The following is a 19,069-nucleotide window of genomic DNA, read 5'->3' as shown; positions in this document are numbered from 1 at the left end:
ACACATCCTTGGGTGTTTACATTTGAGGAACAGGGAACACCATCACTTAAGGCTTTCTGCCTTTAACTCAATTTGGATCTTCACAAGATTAAGCCTGTGAAGGACGAGATGTTGCCCTCAAGACAACTTTCCTATTGCCACAGTACCATGTAGCTTTCAGTTCTGTGATGCTGATCTCTAAAAATTACAACTGATTTTTTTCTTAATCAAGGTGAATGTTTCCTGTCTTGGAACTTTTTCTGCCAAAATTAGTCTTTTTTCTTTAAATTCAACTTCACTCACCTTCAGGACATTTACACAATGAAACTATATTCTTAGCCAAACTGTCACATGAATAGTTCCTTTGACTATTCCAAGTAGAAACTGTTACTCTTTGAAAGTGTCATCTTTCCTCTCAGCATTCTTGTCCTCCCTGCTTTCACCAGAATGTCCCCCATGATCTCTGCTCTCAGCATAGAAAAGCCCTAAATACCAAACCCTTCCATATTCCAGATGCAAAACACTTCAAAAGGCCTATGAACCATATGAACAGGTTGATTATAGCAATAACCCAACTCCTGGTATAAATTTTCTATTCAATTTGCTTTATTTATAGCTCAAACAAAATACCTGATCAAAGAAACTTCAGAGAGAAAAGATTTATTTAACCTCACAGTTCAAAGGAGCAGATCATCATGACTTGGAAGTATGAACATGGAGCTTATAGTGCCTGATAAACTTGTGTCAACAATTCTCTATATCCTACATGTAACAAAATCCCTTCCTCTATGGCAGGGACCCTGTTCCCACAATGACCATTAAAGAGTCCAATTTCTAACAGCCTGTGTGGCAAACCACAAGGCAGGAGCAGAGAAGAGAGAATGCTGGTGTCCTCCACCTCACACAGATCTAAATCTTAGTCCATGGATTGAACAGAGGGTAGGTCCTCAAAAATTATTAACCCAATCAACATAATCTTCTATCATGTCCTAAGGCCTGCATCAAAGGTGAATCCAGATTTCATTGAGGTCACATTTCACATTAACCATTCCATGGATGCATCTAGCATTGTCTTCAGTGGACAAAGATAGGTACCCTGTAGTCTCTTTCATAACGCCAAACTCCATTCTGCAACAACATATTAGTGGACACTGCCAATCCTGAGACACCAAGGCTTGAAATGACAACACCTCACTGACAATAGCCTCTGAGGCTATATTCTTTTTAGCATCATGAATGAGATCATCAAGAACCTCCAGTCTACTGTGAATGCTCCCCCAGAAGCTAGACTGGGTCAAAACAAAGCTGCTCCAATGAGACGCACTCAGCAAGAGTCACCACTGGCAGCAGGTCACACTCACCTTCCCAGTGAATTAATGGTGAAGAAATGGTCAATTGGTCTTCTTTGTTCTCACTGGGGACTATAAATAAAACTTAAGGGTTTTTTTTGTTCACTGGTTTTCTCATAACCATCAAAATATAAGTAAATGCTAACAAAAACATCATGACCAAGGAACTTACAGAAGAAATATTTTATTGGGGATTGCGGATTCAGAGGGTGAGTCCACAACCATCCTGGTAAGGAGCATGGCAGGGAGCAGGAAGATTTGGCACTGGAACAGTAGCTGAGAGCTTATATCTTTATCTGCAAGGAGGAGAGAGAATGGAAAATGGAAACAGCACAATATTTTGAAATATTGAAACCAACTTAAGTGACACACCTCCTCCAAAAGAGCCACACCTCCTACTTCTTCCCAAATAGTCCCACCAACTATACTGGCCTTTCCCATTCAAAGCACCACAGTCATTCTAAACCCTAGGGTGCTATTTTTCCAGCCAAGCATGGATCAATGGAAACACTAACTCTGTACCTTTGAATCTGCTCTTTCACAGAGGGAAAAGTGGACACCTCCTTGTTCCATGTGGCTCACTTTCAAGAAGAAGGGATGATCCTAGAAACTCCAGCCAGGGTGGAGCAGCACTATGCAGTACTGGAAAACCCAAGCTTCTCCCCCGTGGGAATTCTAGTGAGAATGATCCCTACTATTGGACACTTCATCCCCATCACTTCCATCACACTGATCTACTACCACCTCAATCTCAAGGAGGTCACCCTTCATCTGTACCTGATCCCCAACGACTGCACCATCCGGAAGGTGATGCTGAGGACCACAAAAGTGGGGCCAGGGTGGGTAGACAGAGAACCTGAGATGCAGCTGGGGAGCCCCTTGGAGAAATTCCCCACATGGAGTGGGTAAGCAGTTCTATAAAGAGAACACTGGTGTTTATAATTATGCTTTCTTCCTGCCCCCCTTACACCAGAGTCTCCCCCAACTGCCTTTACTGCTCCTTTATCTCTGCACAGCCACTTTCTTGTCAATCAGAAAGATGGGAATTCTCTATATCCTACATGTAACAGAATCCCTTCTTCTATGGCAATGACCCTGTTCCCACAATGACCATTAAAGAGTCCAATTTCTAACAGCCCGTGTGGCAGAACACAAGGCAGAAGGTACCAATCACCCACAAATGTAGTGATCAACCACCTCACCTTATTCAGACCAGATAGATGTTGTAGATCAGAAATCTACCTAATCGCTGTCAGCAATGTTCCCTAGGCCATTGATGAAGAGGAAATGAAGTTTCAGTTTGTTCGAATACACAAGCCACCCCCAGTAGACTGTCTTTATGTGGGCTCACGCTACATTGTGTCTGCATCCAAAGAGCTGAAAATCATCCCAAAGGTGAGCATCCAGGTGTTTGCTACTCTTCAGGGTCAGATGCCAGACTTGAGAAACCTGTGGGGCAGGTACAGGGCTTCGCAGAAAACTGAGATTGGGGAGAAAACTACTGGGATTTGGGATGAGTAAGAATACATCCCAGTTAGGGGGAAAGCAACTTAAGGGACCACACAGGAATACAGATGGCCAGGGGATTTGAGGAATTAGATTCATTTGGAACAGAGAGGGGACAAAACATGGACAGCAAGCCCTGGCTGAAGACGCATGAGCAGGACCTTCAGGATGAGCTCACCCTCTTCATGGTTTGAATCTGAAATGTCTCCTGCTGGTATAAATGCTAACAGTTGAATACTAGTTAGTGATAGTATTCAGGGAGTTGTGGAAACAAATATGTGAGGCCTGACCAACAGAGGCAGATCACTAGTGATAGGCCTTGGGTGGCTACAGCCATGTCCTGCTCTGCACCTCAGACTTGGATTCCTGATCCTCTGGGTTATAACAAGCTGTGCCACAAACTGCTGCCACCAAGAATGGAGCCCCAGCTTATGTATCTTCCCCACCATAAAACTTAACAACATAATTTACTTCCTTAGTTGCTTCTTGTCACATTTTTGTCAGAGTGATGAGAAAATAACCAGCGAGGTGGGGGTCACCCCTGGGTCCATAAGCATTTTCCATATCTTCTGCTGCTACATTCTTTCTGTGTCCTCTTCCACAGTGTTCCAACCTTCTGAGTAACGGTGTGCATTCAAAGGCTGTGCATTACCTCAGTGCAAAAGACAGCCAGAGTCTCATGTGGTGTACAAGATCAAGAAAGTATGGGGTGTGAAAAGCACTTGTTCATGTGAGTAGAGGCTTCTCACACAATTTCTCCCTCTCTCTCTTTCTCTCCCCATCCCTTTCCCTTCCCCTCCCCTTCCCCCTCTCCCTCTTCTTCACTGTCCAGGAACTAGAGCTCTGCTACAGGAGCCCTGGGGAATCCCAGCTCTTCTCTGAGATCCACGTTGGTCACATGGGTTCAGAAATTAATCTGCAAATCAGAGACAAGAAGCATAAGAATCTCATTTGGGAAGCCTTGCTGAAACCAGGTAAAATTACTTGAGATCCAGGTACCCAAAAGGTTGAAGAAAGGCAATGAGTGGGTAAAGGTGTATGTCATTAATTCTTGGTGTCATGAAATAGCCAGATTAGTTATGTGGATTTTTGATTGGGACTGCACTGATTATGTGCTATGTTTTTAATAGGGTGGCTATTTTCACAATTTTAATTCTTCCAAACAATGAGCATGGAACAAGGAATGTCTTTTCATCTTCTAAGGCCTTCTTCAATTACTTCCTTTCATATATATCTTCAAGTTTTTCTTATGGAGTGTTTTCATTTCCATGGGTATATTTCTGTCCCAAAATTTTGTATTTTTATTTATTTTATTGTTGGCTAGTAGTTCGTTCATATTTTCAAGCTTTTAAGGACAAGAGAAAACCAAAGAATGAAAATTTCTTTTTTTCTCTCTTTTTATTCTAGAGACAATCTTATTTTACATATCAATCCCCCCCATTCCCTTGCCCTCCCATCCTCCCATACCCCCCATAGACCCTCCAACCCACCCCCACCCACTCCCAGGGATAGTGAGATCTACCAAGGGGGATTATCAAAGTCTGTCACATCATTTGGGGAAGGGCCTAGGCCCTCTTTCGTGTATCTGCACTCCATAGGGAATGGGCTCCCAAAGTCCATTTGTGCACTAGGGATAAACACTGGCTCCTCTTTCTTAAGTGAAATAACAGTACAGTCTTAGTCTAACAACCACAATGCCAAAACCAAGTTCCCCTTATCAGAGTATCTGGAGATGCCCATCCCTAGTCAGCTGTCAAACAGTGGTGATTCCTACTTCTGAGCTTCTAGAAACAGACTACACATGTGGTTAAATAATAGGCTTTGCTCAGCCTTTGCCTGAATGAGCCACCAGTGGAGAACTGACCTGACCCAACATCAGGCCAGAATTTGAATCTCACTCCAGCATTTACTCTTCAACCAGTCTTGGAAAATGACTTACCTCATTTGAGTGTGACCTTCCTCAACTGTAAATTGAAGATCAGAATGAATAACTGGTAGGATTAGTGGAAAGGTTAAATACTGTTCATACCCACCTCATAGTGTGATCCTTAGCTTAGGGGCAATGTTGCAATTTTTCTTTATTAGCCAATATCTTCCCATGATTTTGTTAATTCTATTCTTTGAGACTCATTAAGATCTATTCCCTTCCAAGAGGGAAAGAATTAAAATATGGAAGACTATAATCATGCCACTCTTTGTCCCCAAAGATTTTTAAATTCATTGCCACTCAATAACTTTCTTCATTAGATGCTCCAGTTTATCTACAAGTATGGATGCACCAAGATGGTCCAGCTAGCATAGAGTGTAAGAAATATCATCCTTCCTTCATACAAATGGAACCAGGGCTTCCAATACTACAAACTGGATCTTTGGGATGACTTTCCTAAACTGTTATAGCACAGTGAATTTAGAGTCTTGTCTTCTCAAAGCCCTGGGGCTTATACATGAGCTGAAGTATACTTGATGCTAAAATGCACTCACTGTCCCCATGATTTCAGTCTTGCTTCATATTGATTCTGCCCTCAAATCAAGAACACACATTGTGGCATGTGGGTGTACGAGGCCAAACAAAGACAAGAAAATAGTTTTACACCCAGAATCCAATGTCAAATGATTTAAGCCAACAAAGGACTTGGTTAGTTCTTCACAGGGAACACAGTCTAGGATAAATTGAGGCTGTGATCATGTGGGATAAATGTCTATTGCTCAAGCAAATACCTTCTCTCTCAATGATAATAGGCTTGGCGCTTAGATTCCCTGTTAGTAAGAAAACGTTCATTTTTTTCTCACAGCTCTTTGTTAATGATAAGTGATATTAATTCAGTTTTAATAGAATGTGGGTCTCATAAAAAATGAGTTATAATTTACATCTATTTCTGCAGATCTTCATTGTAGTTTTCTTCCTTTATGTACTTGCTTTACTTTTTTGTTTTTTTTTTTCAGTTTAAATTTAGATTAGAAACAAGGTTGCTTCACAAGTCAGTTCCAGGTCCCTCTCCCTTTCCCTCCCCTCCTCCCGTGCCCTCCCCCAAACCCCCCCAATATCCCCTCATTTCCCCAGGGAGGGGGAGGCCCTCCATGGGAGTATCCATAGTCTGTCATTTCATCCAGGGCAGGGCCTAGACCCTCCCCCAAGAGTTCAGGGTGAGAGTGCATCTCACATTGTTGGATGGGAGTCCAAAGTCCGTGTGTATACTCGGGATGAGTACTGATCTACTGCCCAAGGCTCAATAGATTACCTAGGCCTCCTCACTGACACCCACATTCAGGGGGTCTTGATCAGTCCGGAAACGTTCATTTTCATGATTATATGAGAATTTCTGAAGCTCATTCTCAAAATCTCAGGCACAGGAGAGGGGGAGTCACAAAGATACTGAGTGTTGGTGACAGGCATCATACAGATGCACCATCTCTCCTTTCTTCCAGGGGACCTCAGACCTGCACCACCCACGATCCATGAAACCCACAAAGGTAACAACTATATGGACAGATAAGCCAATAGTATTCTGTATTCTGCTAGTAGATCATCAGATCCTTGAGAGAAGGGCAGTGAGAAAGGGGGAGTCTCACTTTGCAAACCTCACCAGGACAAGTAGGAGAGGTGAATGCCCAGGGCAGAGTTCCTCTCATACCCCTTGCTGCCTCCAATTTGGAAATACTTCCACCCACTCCCAAAATGAACACCCCACCAAGAACACCTCCTCATGGTTAGGCACCATGTCAGACTAATAGCTGGCCTCAGGAAGGTACAGATATTTTTTCCTATGACCTTCCAGAGGAAGAAGGGAGCCAAGGGTGCAGATGAGATGCCTGAATAGAACAAGAAGTGGGCAGCCAGTGGGAGACCTGGAGGAGTCTTTCTATGCTCAGTGCCAGTCCCGACTTCACCCCTAGATGCTCCTGCCTCACTACACTTACTGGACCAGCATCGGGAGCAGCTGGTGGCCAGAGTGACATCCGTGGACCCTGTCTTGGACAAGCTGCATAGTCGGGTGCTGAGTGAAGAGGAGTATGAGGCAGTGCGAACTGAAGCCACCAACCAAGACAAGATGAGGAAGCTCTTCAGCCTCAGCCAGTCCTGGACCAGGACCTGCAAAGACCAAGTCTACCGAGCTCTGAAGGAGACCCATCCTCACCTGATCATGGACCTTCTTGAACAGTCAGGAGGTCTCTCTGTGGGATCCTGACATCTTAGTGGCTGAGGGGTGAGCACTCTCCCGTGAGTCCTGGCTCTGCCTGGCTTTCCTTTGGCCTTAAGTTTAAATATATAAAATATATAAACCAGTGCCCATCTGAGTTGCCTTTCTGGGAGCACTGTTTTCAAGGCACCTCTTGGGGATCCTCTTGGCCCTCCCCAGCCAGATGTTCATGTGGGATGATCATCTCAGAAAACATCCAGTGGAGCCAGAAATTATAGTCAGGCCTTGTTCAACCTGCTCTTTTGGCAGAGTTTGTTTTCAATTATACAGGGTTGCTTATAAATGGTAATGATCATAGTCAATCTCTTTCTAAAAGGAAAAAGGGGAATATGATATTAAAATAACTACTTTGTCTTGAATGGATTTTCATTTATTGATACAAATTTAAGGTCAATTTTGTGATATGTATATTTCTTCTCTTGTTTAAGTGTTGTGTTTATACTGTTCTTTTTAAAATGTAATGTATAATTAAATACAGATTCTAGATAGTTACCTATAATAGGCAGAACTTATAATTAGGTTAGTTAGGCTTTCTAGGTGTACAGAAATATATTTGAGATAGATAGTCTACAAACCTTTCAAAGACCTTCAAAAATGACATTTAAAATGGCTTAGGGTTTTTCTTGACAATGGGAAATGTCTGCTCCTGGCACACCAATTACATCTGAGAGGAAGATGGGCATCAAAGAAACTCGTTACGGAGTTTGCTTTCAACATGGCAAGATTAGCCATTTGGACAAGAAACTGTTCTTGTCTGGACTGTTTGACTGTTGCTGTATAAAATGAACATGCAGTACCCACAGGAAAGTGACTGCTAAACTTAAATAGTCCTACAGGGTTCCTGCTTCATGGAAGAGTCTGCCAGACATTCTACAGGACACAAAAAAATGACTAATAAACTGCCAATGCTGGTGGACTGTTTAAAATTTCCTGCTTTGCTGAGCAATCTTCCAGACACACTGTGGCCTATGGGCTGAAGACGGATGCCCCAACATTACAGAAGAACTTCTGGTGACTGTCCAGGTAGCAAGATGTCTCTGTCAATTCTAGTGTGTGTATATTATCCTTCTGTGGTCTTTGATGAGTTAAATACAGATAGTGATAATCATAGTTTTCCTTAGTTATGATAAAAGATAAGCTACATGTAAGACTTTAGAATCACACAGATAGGATAGATGATAAAATACTTTCTTTAAATCTTACTAAATGTTAATGGACTAAATATTGTAACTATAGTTCTTACTCGATAACTGTTCTGTTATATATAATTTGACTATGTTAAAGTTAAAACCTTTCTTTTTATTTAGACAGAAAATAGGAGATGATGGGGGGAGTCCTTCTGTGTATATGTAAATAAAGCACTGTTGGCCAATAGGAAAACAAGATAGGTGGGACTAGGAGTCTAGGAGGATTCTGGAAAATGTAGTGAAGAGAGTCGTTGTGATGTGATCCCTGGAGGAGAGAACAATGCAAGTCTGGTGTTCTCAAAAAGATAAGTCCTTATAAAAATATATATTAGTGATTATGGGTTAATGATTTAAGTCAGAGCTAGCTGATTAGAAACCATAAAAAAAATCAGCCAACAGCTTCATAATTATTATAGTGTCCTGTGTGTTATTTGGGGGCTAAAGCAGCAACGGGACCCAGGCAGGAATCCCAGACAGGACAGTGAAGAGAGGTCACCACAAAGGGTCTGCTGTAGCACTGGGGATGAGACTGGCAGATTGGAACCAGAAGAACAGAAAAAAAGAGGAAAATCTATAGACAGCATGCCTGATTCCCTGGCAGGAACAGCCTGTGGGTTATCAGGGGGTGCCTACTGGAATTGGGGGCTGGGATAAAGCAATAAGTGGGAAGAGAGGGGTTGGGAGGGGAAGGCATGTGGGATGCACAGGAGATGTGGGCAGAGGGGGAAGGAAGCATGCAACAGGTGCTCTAATTGCAGAGGTAGGGATGAGACTGGGGGATTGGATTTGGAGATGAGGGAGTGTTGAAGGTCTTCAGTTAGCTTACCTGTTTTCCTGGCCTACTCAGCTTGCTCTACCCAGTAGATCTGGTCCTGCCACTCAAGGGAGAGCTGGCATTGATGGAGGCTGGAGAGATGGTCCTGGTAGACTGAGCACAGGAGAGCTGGTCTCACCCCTCGATGTCCCTGTGAGAACTGGTCTTGCCTCTTATCTGGAGCTACAGTGGGAGATCTTCCCCACTGTCATGGGCTCCTGAGAACTGACCCCCTATGGCAGGGGTTCAGGAGAGATGGCTCCACCCATTCCTGGCAGCCATTATTTCAGGCAAGGGAGGTCTGGCTCTGACTCTCACCTGAGAAGGTGGGGTCCCTGCAGAGGCCCAGACTGACCAACTCAGCTACCCCCGCAGGCCTGCACCCAGGGCTTGAGATGAAGCAACCCAACATCTACCCCACCCATGGCCTTCTACAGCAGGTGAAGGGACATGTCTTGCCAAACCATACAGCAGGATCTCCATAACTTGGGGCAACAGCACCACATCAAAGAGGAGTTTCAGTGAGGGTCCAATACTGATGGTATAACAGAAGCCATAGGCCTTGAACCATCAACTCATTGCAATGAACACTTCCCAGTAAAGCTGTTTGGACATAAGGGTCTACTGTGTGACATACCACAGATCCCAATAATCCTGAGATGGATGAAGAGGTGATGGAAAGGCTGGTGATGGAGGACCTAAAGGGTTTTTTCTTCTTTTTTGCAGTGGGGAGACACAAAGATGAAGGGCAGACATAGAAAGACTGGGAAATGTGTGAGATTGGGGTCCATGATATGAAATTCCCAAAGAATCAATAAAAATTATGTTAAAAATACTTTAAATCTTCAAAAAATGGGGTACAAATCTAAACAGAGAACTCTCAATAGAGGAATTTAAAATGGCTGAAAATGCTTAAAGAAATGTTCAACATCGAAACTACTTTGAAATTCCATCGTACATCTGTCAGAATGGCTGATTTCAATAAAACAAGTGACAGCTCATGCTGGCAAGGGTGTAGAATAAAGAAAAAACTCCTCTATTGCTGGTTGGAGTTCAAACTTGTACAGACAATGTGGAAATCAATAAGGCAGTTCACCAGAAAGATGTAATTGATCTATCACAAATTCAAGATATACCACTCTTAGGTTTGTGCCCGAAGGATGCTTCATCCTTCCACAAGGACATTTGCTCAACCATGAGACATTGAAGCTTAACTCATAATAGACAGGAACCAGAAAGAACCTAGATGTCCCTCAACAGAAGAACAGATAGTAAAAATGTGGTACAGTTACACAATGGAATATAACTCATCTGTTAACAAATGATATCAAATTTATAGGCAAGTAGATGGAACTAGAAAAAAAAATCATTCTGAATGATGTAACCCAGACCCAGAAAAATGTATACAGTATGTATTCACTTATATGTCGATATTACCTGTTAAATAAATGATAACCAACCTAAAATTCATAGAAGAGGTACAGACACAGAGACCCTCAGCCAAGCATTACACAGAGAGAGAGAGGCCTTGCAACACTCAGCTCTAAATGTGGTATCTCTATTAAATCCCTCCCGAAGAGCTGGGGGAACACTGCAAAGGATGAAGTGGAAAGAGTGTAAGAGCCAGAGGGGATGGAGGACACCAAGAAAATAGGCCCTGTGAATCAACTGAGCAAGGCTCATATGAATTCACAGAGACTAAAGCAGCAGGCACAGGGCTTAAGTGTGCACCAGGTCCTCTGCATACATATTTTGTGTAAACAAGTTGGTCTCTGATTCTTGTGTCTTTTCTTGGGCCTCTTTTCCTTCTGTTGGTTTGCCTTACTCAACTTAGATGCAACGTGCTGGTTTTTTAATTTTAGAAACAACCTTATTTTACATATCAGTCCCCTATTCCTTCACCCTCCCATCCTCCCATGCTCCCCACCAACCCCCCCAACCCACTCCCCACCCACTCACCAAGGATAGTGAGGCCCGGTTTTTGTTTTATCTCTTATGTTTTGTTTTATTTTATTGTTATCTCTTAGATGTAACGTGAGTTTTCTCTGGCCCAGCTAGGTCCCACTGCCCTTCTGTGCCCCAAAGAAACATGCAGACACCATATTAGTTATAAGCTGTTGGCTGATGACTTGGGTTTCTTATTCTTAACCCATAACTATTAATCTTTTTCCTCGTGGCCTTATCTTACCAGAAAAAGGGTCCAAGCCTCTTATTCCATTGGGGTCTACATAGTGTCTGTTCTGCATCTCCGAAGAGAAGAGAAGAGAAAGAGAAGAGAAGAGAAGAGAAGAGAAGAGAAGAGAAGAGAAGAGAAGAGAAGAGAAGAGAAGAGAAGAGAAGAGAGCAATTTCCTGCTTGTCCCTGCTTATATACTAATTCTGCCCTGCTACATTACTTCCTGCCTGGATCACATGGCAACTCCTCTTTACTACATTTCTCGGAATCTTCCTCGACTCCTAGTCCACGTATACTGCTTCTTTATTGGCCAACAGTACTTTATTCATTAACCAATAAGACAAACATATACACAGAAGAACATTCCCCATCTCTTAGAAAGCTGTTTTTTTCTAATGAAAAACAGGAAGGGGTTGGATATGGAGGAGGCTGGAGAAGGAATTGAGAGGACTAGGGGAGAGGAAACCATTCTCAGGGTATATTGTAAGAGAAAATAATATGTTTTCAATAAAAGGAAAAATATTGAAACACATAAGAAACATTTTAACCTCAAATTTTTTACATAAAGCTGTATAAATATAATTCAAACATTTTTCTAAAAATAAATCTTAAAGAAATGTATTTTAAACAACTCTGCTGTAATATAATTTTAACAAAAGATATATAATTTTAACAAAAATTGAAAACAGATTTGCAAACTAATGAGATAGATGTAGTTGATTATTTTGTATGAGGATCTAAATCTTGGTTGAATACTTGATGCTGTAGATATAGGGAAACTTCAGTGTCTCTCAGAGTTGGTGGATTTTTGTATCCCTCATACTTTACACAGACATGCAGTGCACATTCCAGAAGCTAGTGGAAATTCTGTCCTAACCCCAAGCCAAAATACACTTAGCATCTCTTTGTGAATCTCAAGTCAACAACTCTAAACATAAATGTGTAAAACTGAATTTTCCCATAAAACAATGCAAAGATATTGTAACTTGATACAAGCTAAAGAACAAACATAGTAAAATATTTAAATCTTTATAATCCATAATGAAGCTATCATTTATTCCATAAGAGCAGAAAATCATGCATGTGCTGAAAAATGCTGTAACTGCAGCAAACAATAGCCTAAACTCTAAGCCACACTGTTTCAGGAGAATCATAGGGGTTGTGTGGTGTACTTGATCATGCAGAGCAAAGAACTCATTCTGTGTGCTCAGAACCAATGGTGTAAGGAAGTCATGTGATGAAACATGGTACACAGTACAGAAACATGTGGTGAAGTTTTGTTTGTGCTTTAGCAAATAGAGCTTGCCTGAAACTAAGAGTGCAGAGCCATAGAGGCCAGGCTGTGGTGGCACACGCCCTTCATCCAGGTACTCAGGAAGCAGAGGCAGGTGGATTTCTGTGAGTTCAAGAAAGCCTGTAGAAAGAGAGAGGGGGGAGGGAGGAAAAGGAACTATGTACAATCTTAAAATGGGGGCAGACATAGGCTCTGTGTTAAAGAGCACTTGGTGCTACTGCAGAGGATTGGAGTTCTATTTCCAGCACCCACATTAGACAGATGCATATTCAAAAACACATGCACACACATTCACACACAGACACACAATTGTTTTTTTAATTTTTATAAAACAATGACAAAATGGGACTCCCTACAGATCACCTATCTGCCAGAGTAGAACCTGGGGCTCAAGCTGTGTGTTTGCCAAAATGATAGGCCTGCCAGTCTCTTCCCCCAGGCCACCTGGCTTCCCTCTGGATCAAGCTACTGTTCCCCTCTGCCAATCCCAAGGCCAGAATTGTTAGCCTGGCTTCTTGGTGCCTCCCATCTTCTCCTCTGGACTCTGCAGGTGTCCTAGCTCCACCTGTGTGAATCTCTGAAGCTCCCCCTCTCTTTCTGTTTCAGAACACAGTATTTTCCTTATTCTCACTCCTGCCCTTCACCAAGTCACAGGCAGGCAGCATCTCCCTAGTCTTCTGACCTTGTATCCTCTAGGGTTTTATTTGGCAAGAGATAGGTTTTGACCTTCCTTTCTGCTATATTGACTTCATTGGGAGTTTAGAAATAAAACTAAACAAATTAAGTATTACAAACATAGTCAAGATTATTAAATGTGTACAACAGATATAACACTGGGTTTATCTAAAAAAAATAAGAGAAAATGATAAATTATCATGTTGTAGAATATTAGTTGAATGTGTTACATTTGTTTATGCTGTGGAACATTTGTTTTAATGATGCAAAGATGTGTTGCATTCTTTTATATTGCATTTGTTTAACTCTGAAACTGTGTTATTTTGCCTGTCTAAAACACCTGATTGGTCTAATAAACAGCTGAATGGCCAATAGCAAGGCAGGAGAAAGGATAAGTGTGGCTGGAAGGAAACGAGAATAAATAATAAGAGAAGACATCTGGAAAGAAGAATCAAAGACAGAGGAGTTTTTAATCATAGCAGAGGCAGGTGGATCTCAGTGAGTTCCAGGCCAGCCTGGTCTAAAAAGTGAGTTCCAGGACAGCCAGGACTGTTACACAGAGAAACCCTGTCTCACAGAGATAGAGAGAGAAAGAGAGAGGGGGGAGGAGAGGAGGAGAGGAGGACCCAGGTACCGGCTACACAGAGCAAGAAGTAAAGAAAAGATATACAGACACAGAGAAAGGTAAAACCCAGAGGCAAAAGTTAGGAAACGCCATCTAGAAACAAGGCAATCTAAGGCCAGGCATTTATAAGAATAACCTTCCATGTTATTTACTTGGGAGCTGGGTGGCAGGACCCCCAGAAAGAGCCATAAGGACTAAGAGTAAAAACAACCAACAACAGTATCAATTTATACACATAAATTTAATTCTTAGCTTCTTAAAATCCATAAAAATAAAATATATTTAGGTCTACTAAATTTGATATCATCAATTATTGTCATATAAAAACAAGTTCACATCACTTTCTTCCTGGCTTTTTGGGGGAATGTAGATCACTGAGTGCTGTAGGTAACTCATGCCTCCTCACTGGTGCCCTTAGGATGCTCTGAGAAACAAGCCAGGACAGGACAGACTCGGTGTCTATCAACAAATCCACACTGACAGACACAGTCTCCCTAACCTAAGTTCTCAACTTGACTCCTCCAGAGGACATGTCTCCTGGACAGTGGCCAAGGGTTTGTGGATTCAGTCAGATATGGTCACATTCACAGGGAAACAGAGAACAGAATGTCTCAGTACTAATTTTCCTTCCAAGAAATGTTATGACGCCTTTTCTGTGCTGGGGTCTCAAGAGGCGATCTGTGAGCCTGCATAGCTATTATCATTTCAGCGATGGTCATTTTTGTGCAAACACACTGTGGTGTCACCAAGAGACTCCTGACTCTGCAGTAAGTGTCAGATCTTTAGTAAGTCCCAAGGGACAACAAATGTTTAGAAACAGAGACTTTAAAGTCCACTTTCATCCAGTGGTTTGGGAGAAACATACTTTACACAATGGGGAAAAGGGGAGTTTTTTGGACAAGTTTATGATCTGCTAACCATAATTAAACACAATTATAACAGTAAATCTTCTAAAAACTGAACTCTAAGATGATTAGTGTTCATTGTTTTTAAATGTCCTAAAGTCAGTCTCTTACAAAGGGGAACTTATTTGACATTAAATTGTAAAATGAAAACTATTTACTTAAGTGGCTGTCTGCTGGGGGAACTCACTTTTTTCTATAAATATCCATTAATGAACACTGCTTTGTGTCAAGTTACCATCTGTGGCTTAGCTATTAATAAAATGTGTTTACAGTGTGACCTGACACCAATATTCACAACAGGGATCTGAGGGAACCTGCTTCTTTGTTAATGTCGGGGGGTGAAAGTGGATGTATTTTCTTGCCTGGCCCTTCCTTACATCGTAAAACGTTTTATTTAACATTTTGTGTCTTCCAGAAGAAACATTACAAAATTAAAAACCACAACCTTTGGTTCCTGATGCTTCACATAAGTTTCTTTTTATTTTTCTAACTTAATATTTGTACTGATTATTAGAGAATTTCCATAAATCACCCCAATCACACTGACTTCCCAGTTTCCCATGTTCACCTCCACCCCTGTGCCCCCCTCAAAAAGAAGAAAGAATGAGAGAGAGAACTAGAGAGAGAGAAAGAAAAGAGGATGGAAGAAAGAAGAAAGGAAGAGAGAGAGAGAGAGAGAGAGAGAGAGAGAGAGAGAGAGAAGGAGGGGAGAGGAGAAGAGAGGAGAGGAGAGCAGAGGAGAGGAGAAGAGAGGATGATAGAGAGGAGAGGAGAGGAGGAGAGGAGAGGACAGGAGAGGAGAGGAGGACATGAGTCCATTTTCTATTGTCCATATACTCACTGGAGCATGGTCAAACTCCCAGTGGCAACCCACTTAAAGAAAACTGAGACCTTCTCCACCTGCACCCCCACTAGAACTCATTAATCATGGAGAACGAAATTTTACATTTTTAAGACTGCTGTTACTTTTGGGGGTAGTAAAGTGGTAGTAGGGGCTGTCACAGAAGCCTTCTATGTCCCTCTTCCTCAACTGTGCATCCTCAGTCATCAATACCACTGCAAAAGTAGCTTCCTTGCCCTTTACAGGCAGTGGGAGCATGAATCATGGGCTTCTACATGGTTTCTGGCAGTACCACGAGCTGTGAACATCCGCAAGGTCTCGAGAATCTGCATGTGCCAAGACCCTCCTCTCCATCTCCTATGGGAGTGCAGACAAGGGACATCAGGACAGCCCCCAAACAAAGACCACAGACGCCATCATAGTATGGCACAGGCAAAGGGCATCAACATGGCCTCTGGCAGCAGCACAGACCACAGACATCAACATGGCCCCAGGTGGCTGCACAGGCCACCCATGTCAACATGACCCTTGTCAGTGGCCCATGGGCATCAACATGTCTTCAGGAAGTGACATAGACAATGCATATCTTCATGGCCCTCGATGATAACATGGGCCTCGGATATCAACACAGCCCCTGACTGCAGTAGGACCAAGGATACAAAGATGGCTTTCAGCAGCAGCATGGACCATGGACGGTAACATGATTTAAGGTGGCAGCATAGGTCACTGACAACAATGTGGCTTCAAAGGGAAGCATAGACCATGGGCATCCTCTTTGACCTTGGACTTCCTAATAGCCTCGGGCAGCAGTACTGACCACCAATACCAACATGGCCTCCAGGAGAAGTATGGACCATCGAGGTCTTTCAAGGAGGTCCAATCAAAAAAATGAGCTGTTCTTCGCCATCCTGCTGACCCGACTACACAACAATATGTTCCTCCATCGACTGTAGCCTTCTCTCAACACCTGTCACAGCTGGTGTCGCTACTTCTCCCTCTCTCCACCAAATACCCACCGCTTCCATCTTTCCCACTTCTGCGTCACATACTCATTCATCATAGTGTCATTGGAAACTGCAGTCTGTCACATTGTATATATTTGCTCAAACAGCTATGCATGCAAATATTAATTACAATAAGGTATCGGCTGGTTCTAGGTTTCTGGAGTCTGGCACATCATAGATACTGCACCATTCCTGAGATTCATCTTGGGAATCCTGCTGTTGCCTAAAGTCATGGTATTCGTATGGCTCTTGGTCTACAGTACTGGCTCCTTCACAAGCTCCAGAAGCTCTATGATGGAGTAGATGTTGGGGTGGACTGACACAAAGTGCTGGATTTGGACCAAGACTGTTGATGAGTTGATCATCCCAGGCCATTTCCTGTGGGACCTCTCTTTCACCCTCCTTTTTCTTTTCTTTTCTTTCTCCTAAAAGTAAAGGTATTACTTTTAGGAGAAAAAGAAAAAGAACACTCCTGTTTTTACAAAAATAACTATTATTAGCTTAGAAAAACGGCTGTATATTGTATAAATTGAGGACAGGGCAACTCCAAGGTATCGTTGAAAGGAAGGTTTTACTGAAGATATGAGGTAGAGGACAGCCAGAGACATCTAGAAGAGTCTGGATCAGAGAGAGAGAGAGGAGTAGAATACACATGGCCAGAAGACTGGACTTGGTCATGAGAGGACTCAGGGAGAATGAAAGGGGAAAAACCAAAAGATGAAGACAAAGAGAGAGAAAAAAGAAAGTGCATGGCCAAAGGGATGGGGCTCTACAGGAATGGGGAGCTGGGGAAGGGAAACTTATGAACTGGAGAAGTTTAGGCTGGGGGTAGAGAGAGAAGACCTGAGCAGAGTCACAGACACTGGGTGAACTTGAAAGCCAGCATGTGCCTAGGTATGATGATAGGCACCACAGGTAACCTTCTACCCCTTATGACAATGATGATGAATGGTCCCTAGGAGTAAAATGGGCATTAGAAATTGGGGGACTGGAGTTTCCCTTGGACCTGACACTTATCTTCAAAATACTTCCCTTTAATGGAAACTTCCCTTTATAGAATCTAAACATTAACAATTTAAAAGAAACAAGATTCAAGCATAACTCAAGGAAATCTATTGTTACTTCAGGCTCTTCTCCAGGAGCAAGCACTGTTATATAATTTCCATTTAGTACTGTCTGGTCCAATTTTGTATCCTGCTTCTTTCTGGTTAATTTCAAACTGGGATACCTTCCAACACCATCTTGACAAAGTCATCAAATCCTAGAAGTATATCAATAATTTCTTTATCATTTCATCACAATGTCAATTCTTCATCCTATACACTTGTCCATAAGCTCTAGTAACAGGAGCTGCCACAGGTTCGTGATTTCATGAAAAGCCATGGCCTTGCATGAATTATGTTTTACTTTAACCAGTGTGCTGTGTTTCCTTCAAGATGTGGCCGATATGCTTGGTCTGGGCACAGCTGGTGAACGACCCATACCTCTGAATCCTTGTCACCTCCATCTTGCAGCAAACCTGAATGTGGCTCCCAACATACCTGACTGTAGTGAAACAAGCAAACCTTCCCAAGATAGGCAGTGCTTGCCCAAATAGCACAACTCCTGAAAAAGGCAAGGGCAGACTATGCATGAACAGTGTGAGCCTGCAGGCACCTCTGCTGTTTTGACACTAGGTGGCACTGGGAACCAAAGTTTATATCAATTCTAGGGCAGACAGTGCCAAAGATAATAAGAGCTTGGTGTGACTTTACCCAGGGGTGATGCAATTGAGCATTGTTCAATTTCCATGAGTTTGTGGGGTTTCTGCATTTGTGTTGATGTTGAATTCTAATTTTAAGCTGTGGTGGTCTGACAAGATACAGGGTGTTACTCCAATTTTTTGTATCTAGGTTTGCTTTATTGACAACTATGTGGTTGATTTTAGAGAAGGTTCCATGTAGTACTGTGAATGTATATTCTTTTTTGTTTGGATGGGGTGTTCTATAGATGTCTCTTACACCCAATTGGGTCATAACTTCTGTTACTTCCATTGTTTCTTTGCTAAGTTTCTGTCTGGTAGACCTGTCCAGTGGTGAGAGTGGGGTGTTGAAGTCTCCCACTATAAGTGTGTGGGGTTTAATAAGTTATTTCAGTTCTAGTAATGATTATTTTATGAATATGGATGCCTTTGTATTTGGGGCATATATGTTCAGAATTGAGGCTTCATCCTGATGGATTTTTTCCTATGACAAATATGATGGAATAAAGAAATGAAAGGCTTCCTAGAATTCAATAAAAATGAAGGCACACATACCCAAACCTACGGGATACTCTGAAAGCAGTTCTAAGATGAAAATTCATAGTACTAAGTGCCCACAATCCTGATCACACATCCTTTCCCAGAGCAGAAACGGCCATCAGAGACAAGAATGCCCTGGCCTCCTGTTTGGAGCAGCATCAGAAGGGAGATGTGAAGCAGGACTGTCGCACCTGCTGTGCGGCCTGCATCCGAGAATGTAGCGAGGTGGTCGGGA

General features: G+C 42.4%; 1 protein-coding gene and 1 pseudogene across 6 annotated transcripts in view; one reads left to right on the top strand and one right to left on the bottom strand.

Annotated features, from left to right (window-relative positions):
- The window catches only part of LOC106020915 (NACHT, LRR and PYD domains-containing protein 1a-like), a 56,204-nt gene extending 48,148 nt beyond the window's left edge, over nt 1–8,056 (top strand). For 4 of the 6 annotated variants that reach the window (XM_040749058.1, XM_040749057.1, XM_040749055.1 and 1 more), the window contains exons 8-12: nt 1,873–2,135; nt 2,598–2,723; nt 3,667–3,808; nt 6,261–6,305; nt 6,729–7,118. In XM_040749058.1, the coding sequence (XP_040604992.1) occupies nt 1,873–2,135; nt 2,598–2,723; nt 3,667–3,808; nt 6,261–6,305; nt 6,729–7,021 (869 nt within the window). In that variant the 3' untranslated portion in view covers nt 7,022–7,118. Of the gene's footprint in view, nt 1–1,872; nt 2,136–2,597; nt 2,724–3,438; nt 3,809–6,260; nt 6,306–6,728; nt 7,119–7,861 lie in introns of those variants that run through there. The other 2 variants (XM_040749059.1, XM_040749060.1) reach the window with 2 other exon arrangements.
- Nucleotides 8,057–17,483: 9,427 nt separating this feature from the next.
- Nucleotides 17,484–18,295, bottom strand: LOC121141203 (annotated as a pseudogene).
- Nucleotides 18,296–19,069: the final 774 nt, after the last annotated feature.

Source organism: Mesocricetus auratus, unplaced genomic scaffold (assembly GCF_017639785.1).
Source record: "Mesocricetus auratus isolate SY011 unplaced genomic scaffold, BCM_Maur_2.0 Super-Scaffold_100007, whole genome shotgun sequence".
Classification (NCBI taxonomy): Eukaryota; Metazoa; Chordata; class Mammalia; order Rodentia; family Cricetidae; genus Mesocricetus; species Mesocricetus auratus.
This window is presented reverse-complemented; position numbering and strand designations above follow the sequence as displayed.